Source organism: Pan troglodytes, chromosome 1 (assembly GCF_028858775.2).
Source record: "Pan troglodytes isolate AG18354 chromosome 1, NHGRI_mPanTro3-v2.0_pri, whole genome shotgun sequence".
NCBI lineage: Eukaryota > Metazoa > Chordata > Mammalia > Primates > Hominidae > Pan > Pan troglodytes.
The window spans coordinates 188,223,822-188,235,219 of record NC_072398.2 but is presented as its reverse complement, the minus strand read 5'-3'; the positions used below and the strand labels follow the sequence as shown (position 1 = coordinate 188,235,219).

Here is an 11,398-nt window from a genome sequence, read left to right as displayed (position 1 = left end):
ACTCTGGTTCAGGGAGATGTAGGACAAAGGACTCTGACCTTGGGACTGATCTGGGCTGGTTTCCTTACATTCCTCTCAGGCCCTTCCCCCTATATGCTAAGGGGGGATGGTACCTGGACTTCAAGACCAAAAGCCCTTCTCTGACCTCACTGCTGAGTGCAGCAGGCAGCTCCACCCACAGTCTCTGGGCAGCCTCAGGCTGTCCCCTCCCCACTCTGATTCTAGGACAAAGACCTTGGACCTCAGCTGGATGCTGGGGATCAGGAGAGGAGGAATGGTAGGTGTGGAAACAAGGGGCAGGATTTGGGGTGAGCAGAGCTGGGGGCTGCAGACCTTGCTCAGGACAGTCCTAATGCCTGCAAGCTCCTAACGCCCTCCCTACATTCCCTTTTCTACATGGGGAGCTCCTACACTGTGTCCCCTCACCTATCGATGATCCCCAGCATCCAGCTGGAGGGCCTTCCAGGAACTGTCCCTTCCCTTAGGAGGTCTCTGGAGCACAGTAACAGGGGCAGGGTTTACTACCTTGGGGCCTCTTTCCACACCAGGGGCTCCCTGACCCTGGGGACTGCTCCTAGAGCTGGGCCAAGCCTCAGGGGCAGCCTCCAGGAGTGAGTGGGATCTCCTATCAAGGAGGACTTTGTGCCAAGGCCAAGGCCAAGGCCAGGCTTGGGAGGGGGGTCCCTAGACAGAGGGTAGGACCTCTGAATTATTTCTTGCTCAGCCCTGGATGTGCTATGTAACCCACCCTGGACCTCTGTCTCCTCATCTTTCTGCCCAAGAGCCCCAGGGGTCAGCACTGACCACTCTGACCCAGGCCCCGTCCAAGCCACGCTGAGGACAGACCGAATGATACCATGATTGGGGCTGGATGTTCACTTCTCTTTCCAAAAAAATATGAAACACACAGTCTAGGTATGGCAGGGGACAGAGCCTGGCTGGGGACTGGACATTACACACCCAGGGGGCCCTTGGCGGAGGCGGGCAATTTAACAACTGGTCTGAAAGTCAAAAGAGAGAGAGCTGGTTAGTGGAGTGAGCTGTGGGGTCAGGGGCAGGGGCTGTGCATTCAGGCCCGGACATGGGTACTGGCCAGCGTGGCCAGACCTTGGCCCTCACAGCAGCCCTGCCTGGGGCCCATTCCCGGGGGCAGGGGCGCCATGGTCCGACCTCACCATCTGTGTAGGTGGCCCCCAGCCCTGGGCGCACTGGAAGAACCTGAGACCTAAACTCAGACCCTCCCTGTCCTTGTGTGAACGTTCAGCATCCCGGCACTGCCCTTGTGGGGTTGCTGTGAGGAGCCCATGGGACTGGGGAGGGTGAAGGTTTCTGCTCACCCCAAGGACCTGGGTACTAAGGTACGTCTTGGCCACTGCTCTATCTCTAGGGCCCAGCACGTAGCAGACACCCACGCAGCTCTTCAGTGAGTAAACAGCCGGGCTGGTGCCTGAGGGCCTGTCTCCAGGGATGCATGCTGGTGCCCACCAGGCTGTGCAGACAAGACCGTGCCTGGACCTGCATCTGTGTGTATGCCTGGGGGCTGGGTCCTGCCTCTGGTGTCTCTCTGAGGATCTGGGTCTCAGATTGCAGGGTGGGTGCTTGTGTTGAGGACAAGCTGCTCAGAGCACCTATGCCCATCCTATGCCCCAGTGGCCCTGCCCAGGGTGCTGCAAGGCTGGCTGGATGCTGGGCAAGGGGGCCACTGGGTGGGGGGCTGGCCAGGGCAGGCGGAGCTCAGACGTACTCTCGGGCAGCAGCAGAGGGTCCAGGCCGATAGGGCTGTGGGCTGCTGTTGGGTCTCTCTGGTTCCGGGCATGTGCAGCAGAGGAAGGAGCCGCCCAGCACGGCCAGGCCAGCTGAGGCCCAGCCCACGAACAGGGCTGGGCCAAATTCATACCTGCAAGGGGTAGGGAGAGTGGCATCAGGTGTGGCTGCCGTCTCAGGTTGTTCCCAGTCCCTGCCCTGGCAGAGGAAGGGCAGAGTGTGTGGAGCTGGAGGCTGGAGCCTCACAACCTCTTCCATATCTCCAGATAAATTGAGGTGAATGCTCTTCCTTTCTCCCTCCCCCCAGCCCAGAATATCAACACCACACAGGGTGACCCGGCCTGGGGTAGGCGTGAAGGCTAGAGGCTGGGCCTCCAGCTCCTGCTCTGAGCAACCTTGGGCTCATTTCCTGATCTGGCCAGTGGAGGGGGCATGGGAGGGCCTGAGAGGTCTGCACGGGAGGAGTGGGGCAATCCCTGCCATGTTTTTTCCCAGTCACATTCTGGCCCACAGAACTCCCAGCCAGGACTGCTCCCGCTGCCCTCTGGAGAAGGCCAGACCCTTCCACCTGGCACTCTGGGCTCTCCACACCCAGACCCTGCTGGCCAGGCCAGCCCTGCTCCTGGTTCTCACTGCCTTGGTGCCTTTGCACAAGGCACCCCCAGCTGGGGCACCAAGCCCCCCAGCCCACCACTCCTGTGCCTCCCCAGTTCCTTCTCTGCCTTCAGAGCCCAGTTCAGATGCCACCTCTTCGTGGGGTCTTTCCTTGACATCCTCTGTGTTCACCCCGCCCCTTGCGCCGACTCCACTACCATGCTTTCTCCAGGAGGCCTCAGCCCCTTGCTTGTCCGGCTCCCTGGGAAGCCCCTTGAGGGCAGACAGAGCCATCAGTGTCCCCAGGACCCAGCACAGGGCCTGGCAGCCCAAGTGGCATTGGGGACTGTTGAAGGGATCGGGGGCCGAGTCCTATCCTGACATGCCTGAGCTGGACCTTGCTTGGCAGACTTTGTGGCTGCAGCCACCACCCAGGGAACAAACCTTGTACCTGAGATCTCCTCCCTCCCCTCGCCTCTCAACACCTCTGCCTCCTACAGGCATCCCTCCCGATTGCAAAAGCCCAGACATCTTTTCTCATCCTCTCTCCACCCCAAGGCCCAAAGCCCATTGGGATGTCTAGGGTTGAGACTGTCCCATTCTCTGCTCCTGGCTAGGCTGAGAAGTGAGGGAGGAGCCAAGGTGGGCCCAGGCCCTTTGCAGAGCATCCCCTTCAGTTCCCATGCCCACAGTCTTACAAGTCCTGGTTATCTCCTGAATATCAGCCTGCTTTCCACTGCTCCCTCCCTGGTGCCCCAAACTCTCTGCTCAGACCTTTGGGACAGCCGCCTTCCTGGTGTCACTCCCTCCCCACCATTCTGCACATCACAGCCAGAAGGACTGCCGCTGCCTCCACCCAAATGAGGAACAAAATCTTCTTGTCGTTGCAAGGCCCTCCACGATCTGCCCTTATTCTCAAGTTTCTTCCTGGCCCAGAATAACTGCTGCCTCCTGCAGGAAGTCATCTCAGCCCTGCTGCCACCAGCAGAAATGAAAACAGCTCAGGCTTGCTGGGCACTGTCCAGGGCCCGGGCACGGTGCCACACCCTCACCTGCATCCTGCTGGATCCTGACAACCATGTGTGAACTGGTGCTCAGGTTCTAGCTCCATTTCACAGAGGAGGAAACTAGGCACAGAAAGATTAAGTAACTTGCCCAGGTGACACAGTGCATGCAAAGCTGGGATTGATTGATCGTTTGATTTTTTTGAGACAGAATCTCACTCTGTCACCCAGACTGGAGTGCAGTGGCGCAATCTCGGCTCACTGCAACTTTTGCCTCCCGGGTTCAAGCTATTCTCCTGCCTCCGCCTCCCGAGTAGCTGAGATTACAGGCGCCCACCACCATGCCCGGATAATTTTTGTATTTTTAATAGAGACGGGGTTTCACCATGTTGGCCAGGCTGGTCTTGAACTCCTGACCTCAGGTGATCCACCCATCTTGGCTTCCCAAAGTACTGGGATTACAGGGGTGAGCCACTGTGCCCGGCCAGAGCTGGGATTGAAACCCAGAGCCAGGGCACTTAGGTCCTTAAAGAGTCCTTGCTGCACCTGGGTGCCCATCACAGGCCTCCCGCCCCTATGGAGGGCCCCACCACACTCCTCCTGGCGCCCCCCTTTAAAGCTTCTTGGACAGCAGCTGGATCCTGTCCCCACTTCCCCCGCCAGGTGATCCAGTGGACAAAGGTCAGTGGCCCCAGAGGAGGTGAAGCAAAAGACCCAAGCCCTGGCACCCACCTGGCATTGACAGGTGTGCTTGGGTTGAAGAACTCCTGGGTCACCAGGGTGGCATACCACGAGACAGCAGTCAAAGTGCAGAGGCCTAAAGACAAAGCAGAGGGGCGCTCAGCTCTGCTCTGGCCCCCCGAGGCCACTGGGGCTGGGGCTGCCTGCCATGGCTGTGATTGTGCAGGAGTGAGGGGCACTCACCTGCCAGGATGAAGAGGGCTCCCCCGGCGATGGCGACACGGCCCTTGGCAATGGGGTTGCTGTCTCCCACCCGTGTACACTTCATGCCAACTACGCTGAGGACCATGGCCACGAAGCCCAGGAGCACTGCCACCACCATCAGGGCCCGCGCTGATTGGATGTGACCTAGGGTGGGCGGGATGACACTGAGTCGGGCTGGCGGGGATGGGGGTTGGGTCGGTGCCTGGGGTCGGTGGAAGGAGCCCAGCTTGAGAGGGGCTTGAGCAGGAGCTGGCCTGGGGGGTCAGACCACCTTCTGGCAGGTGCAGGATAGTGAGGAGTGACAGCCCGGGCATGAGGACAGGGTGTGGGGGTGAGAGTCCCCTTCACTGTCAACGCCATTCTCCACTCGCCCTTGCAGTCTTTTCCGGTAGTATGATTCACTCTGCTGTTGCTTTCTGGCCTGGGGACTCCCTCTTGGGCTTGGCCCATCCTCCCAAGCAGCTGAGGGCAGCTCCAGGGTCCCCTCAGGTTTGGTAGGTGGAAGAGCTGGGGGTATCTGAGGCCCAGCTCAACTCAGCCTGAGCCCCGCAGCAACCCCTCCCCAGCAGCCATTCAGACAACAGTCACTTTCCCCTCTGCCCGTGGCAGCTGGAAACTTGCCTCTTCACGGGTGCATGGGTCCATCCTGGGCCCTGGGGGGTGCTCAGGAGACCTGGGTCCCTCAGCGAGGCTAGATGACCTGCCTGAACTGACCTGCCTGAACTGGCACAATGGGGCTGGTTGAAGGCCGCTCTGCTCCCAGCTCCCATGGGGAGCAGATTGTCCCTGGGGGCTCCTGGGCAGACTGCAGGTGGATCACCTCCACCCCAGAGTTAGAACTTCGGCGGTGCCTGTCAGGCTCATCTCCACACCCCAGAAGGAGAGGGACTGCATGCAGACACACCTGTCTGTGCATGCATGTGCACGTGTGTGTGTGTGCATGTGTGTTTGCGTGCATGTGCATGCACCCATATGCTGGCACACAGGCCTGGGAGCAGGACTAGGGAGCAGGTGTGCATCATACAGTGTGTGTCTGTCTACTGACTGTGGGGAGAAGTGGATGAAGGGTCTTAACTGAGTCTTTCAGAGTGCCACAGGTATTAGTATTCCCCTTTAGAGATGAGAACATCACAATGGGAAGAGGTTTGGTGACTGGTTCAAAGTTATAGTGACAGAGCAGGAATCTGGACCCACAGCTGCCAGACCCTAGAGCCCTCCCCTCCCACAGGGCAGCAGGCTGGCCTGGACTGTCAATGGGCACAGGGCAGTAGTGGGGGAATTGTAGAGCGGAGGCTGGAGGTTGGAGCCCAGCGCAGATAGCAGACTGTGAGGAAAACTTGCTCCAGACTCCCCTGCTGTTCCCACCTCCCATCTCCCACCCCGCCGGCCTGGGGCCTACCGTCCAGGGCGAGCAGCGAGTCGTAGAGCTTGCACTGCACTTGCCCAGTGCTCTGGGAGGCGCAGGACATCCAGAGCCCTTCATAGAGGCCCACGGCAGTGATGATGGCGTCGCCTGCGTAGGAAGACTGCTTCCACTGCGGCAGGGCTGTGCTAGCAATGATGCCCACCCAGCCACCCAGGGCCAAGAAGTAGCCCAGGAGCTGGAGGCCTGAGTTGGCCATGGCCCAGGAGAGAGGACCGAGGGTCCCAGGACTCAGAGCTGGGCCAGGGTGCCAGCAGGGGCTTTGGTCATGGCCAGGTGGGAGGAGCAGCTGGGCAGGGGGAGCAGCGAGAAGGAGGGTCAGAGGCAGAGAAGGAGAGGTGGTGCGGCGGCAGCGGCTGGAGCAAAGGCAGTGGCTCTGGACTCCAGAATGCAGGGGGAGGCCCAGGGGCTGGAAAAGGCCAGGGCCCGCCCACAGCAGCCGCCTAAGCCAGAGCAGGGTCCCCAGCAAAGCTCATGCCCAGCCCCCTGGGGGCGGAGGGCCGGCCCATGGCCCAGGTGGTGTCCCTGCCCCGCCCCATTCTGCAGGGATAGGGAAGGGAGGGGCTGAGAAGAATGACCCAGCTGCCCTCTGGGCCTTTCCCCACAGGGAAACCCCTTTAGGAACCTGATTCGGGTGTCCTAAAATTCGGATAATCCCTAACCCAAACGCCAGCCCTGGGAGGATGGACTTTGCTCTTGCAAGGCTGATCTAACCCTTGGGGTTTTCTGCCCTTTGACTTTAGGACAGAAGGGAAAGGGATGCCAGTTTGCAGCGGGTAAAACTAGAGTTAGACGTCAAGGATAACTTTTTGGCAGGGGCTCTGAAGCTGGATGTGGGGAGGCTGAGCTAGCGGTGGGGTGTTGGGAAGAGGGGTCATGGGTACCTGGGAGCTGTGTGTGCCAAAAATCAGGGAGGCCAGACCAGGAAATATGTACTGTGGGGTCTTTTTGAGATCTGAGGGGGACAGAAAAGGGGCCCTATCGAGGCTGGGCCAGCGCTGGCTGCCGGCCAGCAAGGGGCCTGGTGGGGAGCTGGGGAGACAGCCCCGACCTTCTGGCATCAGCCTGAAGGAAGGCGGATTGCTCAGCCCCTTAATCCCCTTGCTGGCTGGCTTAGTAGCTCCTGCTGGGACTGGAACACTGGGCCCTGGCCCCCAGCTCTAGAGCAGCCTGGCGCGGAGCAGTGGCCTCTGCACATTCCCGGGGTTCAGGCTGCCCGCTCCGAGCACCCCCACCTCCCTCTTCTCTCTCCCAGTCTCTCTTGGTCTTCAGGAGTAGGGGAATGTTTAACTCTCTTCCACCTCATTAGCAATCCCCTCACGTTCAAGTGGGCCCCACTGCAGCGTGGGTGCAGGAGGAATGTCACAACCCTGCTTCCACTCCTGCCAGCCCCCCGCCGCCCCCTCCGTCCCCAACAGCCCACCCACCCTTCCTGGACTGCACTGGGGGAAGGCAGGGTCCTGCTGCAGACCCCTGCTGGCTTCCTCCCCCACAGCCCCAACCCCCCTCTGAAGGGACAAGTCCCCAGCCTGCTCTTGCATTCTTCACGTGGCTATGCAAACGAGAGGGTGCCAGGCGCTGAGCAGACAATGGCAGCCCTGTGTGCCCGCCCAGGGCGTAGGCCTCTGGTATGGCCTGCAGCTCTGGCCAGAGATGGGGGAGTGGTCTGCCGTCTGAGGGTCAAGGGTGGGCACTGCTTGACCTGTGGTGGTGCACACTGGGACCCTCAGGCTCTCTGTGCTGGGAGGGTCAGAGCCACGTGGATCCGAGCACACGCAGACCTGCTTCCTGGACGACCTGTGGGTCCCAAAGACCAAATGGGGTCTAGGACAGTGGCAGAGAAGTAAGTCCTGAGCTCAGATTCTTCTGCCACAATGACAAGACAGTAGGATCGAGGGGAGCCTCCTCCATCCTACTGGGGCCGCAATGGGCACCCTGCGACCAGTGCATTAATTTAAGTATGTGGGCCACTGTTGCAGGCAGCAGGCCTCCTAACAGTAAGGAGACCACGGCAGAGGGAGGTAATAGACCCCCAGCCAGGAAACAGCAGGAAGGGCTTTCCACTTGAAACTGTGTGGTGCTGGCCCCTGTGGTCTCTCTCCCACACTCCTCCCTTTTTGAGGGAGGCACCAGGTCCAGATTGAAGGGGGCTGCGGGCAGTGACAAGGTGCTCCCCAGGGGTGACCTGAATGACTGTGGTGCCTCAGGGTCCTCGCTCTAAACGGGAGGTTTGCTTCATGGAGTTGTGGTGGTCGTTAAAGCAAGCGATGTCTGGGGAGGGCAGGGGCCTGGTGCTGGGTAGCTGCTCCGCATATGCCCCTCCAAAGGCAAGGCCCTCCTTCTCTCCACGCTGGGCCTTGGCCCCTTTTCCCCGCCATCTGCAGGCGCTCTCTCTGTAGGGAAGATCCAGGGGTCATTCTGGTTTCAGGGGGACCTGGGTCAGGAGGCCAGAGGCCAGTCAGAAACATGCCTCAGAGACCATGGGCTGCGGCCCCCTCCATTGACAATTTGAGGGCCAAAGAGAGAAAGGGAGCCACGGGTCCACAGGGCCACAGAACCAGCAGGAGGCCTGCATGCTCCTCCATCCTGGGTGTTCCCAGAGCCTCTTTGTGATCCGGAACGGTGCTCTCCTCTTCCTCTGAAGTGCTTCTGTTTATCCCTTCTCTTTGTTATTTGAGGCTTTGAGTCTGTTCTACCAAAATATTCTCTCCTACCCTGACGGCCTTCCCTCATTCTTGTTCCAAAGCCTTTTGGAATTCAGATTCTGCTTCCGGAGCGGCATTCCTTAACCTGGCACAGCTTCTCCACCCAGGACACCTACCACTCCTGGTGCCCCCCCTTGCAGTCCAATGACTCCCAGACATGCGGGGAGAACAGGAAGGCTCAGGGTCCCAGCCCAGCCTCCATTAAGAGCTCACTGAAACTGCCCTGGGGTGGCACATCACCCTGTGCTTTCACTCAGGCTACGAGAAGCCTACAGTTCTAGCTTTACCCCTGCCACTGAAAAGCTATGGGACATTAGCCAAATCCTCAGCTTCCCTGGGCCTGGTTTCTCCATTGAAAAGTAGGGATAATAACACTTGCCCTGTCTGATGCATGAGGGAGTTTACAAGGATCAGATGATAGGTGAGAAAGGCTGTTTGAAAGCATAAAACGCCTGCAGAACTGTGACTAATGAAAGCTCTGTTCCAAAAAGACTCCCCGCACAGTCTGCCCCTCCAGCCTTCGCACTCTGGGAGTGGGCAGACTGCCTGTGGCTGAAGACCCACTGCCACTTCCTCTGCAACAGTGTCTGACCGAGAGCCAGCCTTGCTAGGTATGTGTTGATCATTGACTGATTGGTATGAGGATTCAATGCTTTTGCCTCCCTCCCTGTGAAAAATCGGAGACCTTTCCACCGCCCTCTCTCATTGTCAGTTAGGAGGGTCTGATTCAGTCTTTAGCAATCTAGCACCTTCTCTGCAATCATCATTTGAAATTTTGGAGTTCTTATCACCCTCCCAACTCAGAGTCTGAGATTCCCGGAACTATAAGCTTGGAATGGAGACTACTTGCCTCAGGGCGCACAGCTAGAAAGCAATACAGCCAGCTGTGTGGCCACCCCCAACGATTCTGCCTGCCCAGGCACGGCTAAGCATCCTGATCTGCAATCCCATCATACTCTTGGCATATTTCCATTCACTGCACTTATTGCATCGTTTACCTCCTTCCTAAGGTCCCTGAGCACCTTGAGACTGTGTTAGCAGACACATTTTTGTGTTCCACCCTCTCGCCCGGGCCCGGCGCCTCTGTGACACATGTGGCTGTCCCATTTACCTTCTCTCCTGTGCTAACCACACTGAGTACAGCATCTGTCTCTTGATGCCCCTGTTGAGAGCTCTGCTAGATGCCTGGGGCACCAGAGACCAGCGGCGTCTTCCACATCCAAATCTTCACTGTGTTTGAGGAGTTGCCTTTCATCCCCTCCAACCCTCCCATGGGCTCTCTCCTTTCTTCTCAAGCAGTCATCCTCTCATTGCTCGCGCGCCCTTGCACGTGCGTTACCAAACGCAGACCGAAATCACAGTCGCATCTCAGCCGGGCTGCCATCACCCCATGCTTCCAGGAGGACTCGCCCCACTCTATATACACTTATCTTGGGCCTGCTGCCTTGAAAACATCTGGCCTTTTGTGAGCTCAGTTAAGAGGCTGCTGCCTGTATCTGTTTAGCATAAGTTGAAACTGTAAAGTCATCTGCCTTGATGTGGAAACTTCTGGAAAACCAGAATTAGGCTGATGTAGTCTTCTGTAATGTTGATGTCTACCATGGGCTAAGTGTCGTGCTGGTTGCTTTGTGAGCATTCCCTTGTTCATCCGCTCAACCATCCCGGGAAGGACTGTGATTCCATTCCGCTGGTGAGGAAACACATACAGGTTCCCTAACTTGCTGGAGGTCACACAACTCCACGTGGTGGAAGTGGGAGTGTCACCCAGCTCAGTGTGTGGGTAAAGTTCATGCTTTTTGCACTAACGTGGTCCTCTCTGTACGCCGAGTGAGCCACCCAAATAGGATGGCGGGGATCAACCATGATAAAAGGAGGAGTGACTGTCTTGACTGGATCATTCCCACCAGCCAACTAACACGCAGTGCTATCTCCCAGCTCAAAAAAATAATCGTTTCCTAAAAAACAATTTTTCTTTTTTAATAGCAATACGGTCTTCCAATGTTGCCAAGGCTGGTCTTGAACTCCTGGGCTTAAGTGATCTCCTGACTTGGCCTCCCAAAGTGTTGGGATTACAAGTGTGTGCCACTGTGCTCAGCCCAATAACCTTTTTAATTGAAATTTTTGTTTTTGTTCTTATTTATTTATTTGAGATGGAGTGTCACTCTTGTTGCCCAGGCTGGAGTGCAATGGCGCGATCTTGGCTCACTGCAACCTCCGCCTCCTGGGTTCAAATGATTATCTCGCCTCAGTCTCCCGAGTAGCTAGGATTACAGGCGCCTGCCACCACACCCAGCTAATTTTTGTATTTTTAGTAGAGACGGGTTTCACCATGTTGGCCAGGCTGGTCTCGACCTCCTGACCTTGGGTGAGCCACCCACCTCAGTCTCCCAAAGTGCTGGGATTACAGGCGTGAGCCACAACGACCAGCCTTGTTCTTTCTTTGAGACATGGTCTTGCTCTGTCACTCAGGCTGGAGTGCAATGGAGCAGGCTTGACGTCCTGGGCTCATGATCCTCCTACCTCAGCCTCCTTAGCATTGGGACCACAGGTGTGCATCACCATGCCTGGCTTTTCAAGTTTTTTTTAGAGATAGGGTCACCCTATGTTGACCAGGCTGGTCTTAAACTTCTGAACTCAAGTGATCCACCGGCCTTCGCCTCCCAAACTGCTGGGATTACAAGCGTGAGCTACTGAGCCTGGCCTAGCTTCTTCTTGATGCCTTTTCTCACACCTCACATCCAATCCATCAGCAATGCCTGTTGGCTCTACTTTAAAAATAGGCCCCCAGACACCCCTGACAATCCACCACTTTCCTTTTTATTTGTTTTTAGAGTTGGGATCTTGCTTTCTTGTGAAGGCTGGAGTGCAGTCGGGCGATCATAGCTCACTGCAGCCTCGAACTTCCAGGCTCAAGCGATCTTCCTGCCTCAGCGTCCAGCTGGGACTACAGGCACGTGACACGT

General features: G+C 57.6%; 1 protein-coding gene across 2 annotated transcripts; it reads right to left on the bottom strand.

The window, feature by feature from the left end:
* Positions 1-861: 861 nt before the first annotated feature.
* Positions 862-6,102, bottom strand: CLDN19 (claudin 19). 2 transcript variants are annotated; one of them, XM_003949388.6, is made up of 5 exons: positions 5,707-6,102; positions 4,287-4,451; positions 4,095-4,179; positions 1,745-1,897; positions 862-1,001 (listed from the first exon to the last, which is right to left on the bottom strand). In XM_003949388.6, exons 1-5 carry the CDS (start codon positions 5,927-5,929, stop codon positions 953-955), a joined length of 675 nt encoding a protein of 224 aa, XP_003949437.3. In that variant the 5' UTR covers positions 5,930-6,102; the 3' UTR covers positions 862-952. The 2 variants fall into 2 exon arrangements, with proteins under 2 accessions (XP_003949437.3, XP_016815956.2); XM_016960467.4 differs by lacking the exons at positions 862-1,001; positions 4,095-4,179 and having other exon boundaries at positions 1,527-1,897.
* Between the last annotated feature and the right edge of the window lie 5,296 nt (positions 6,103-11,398).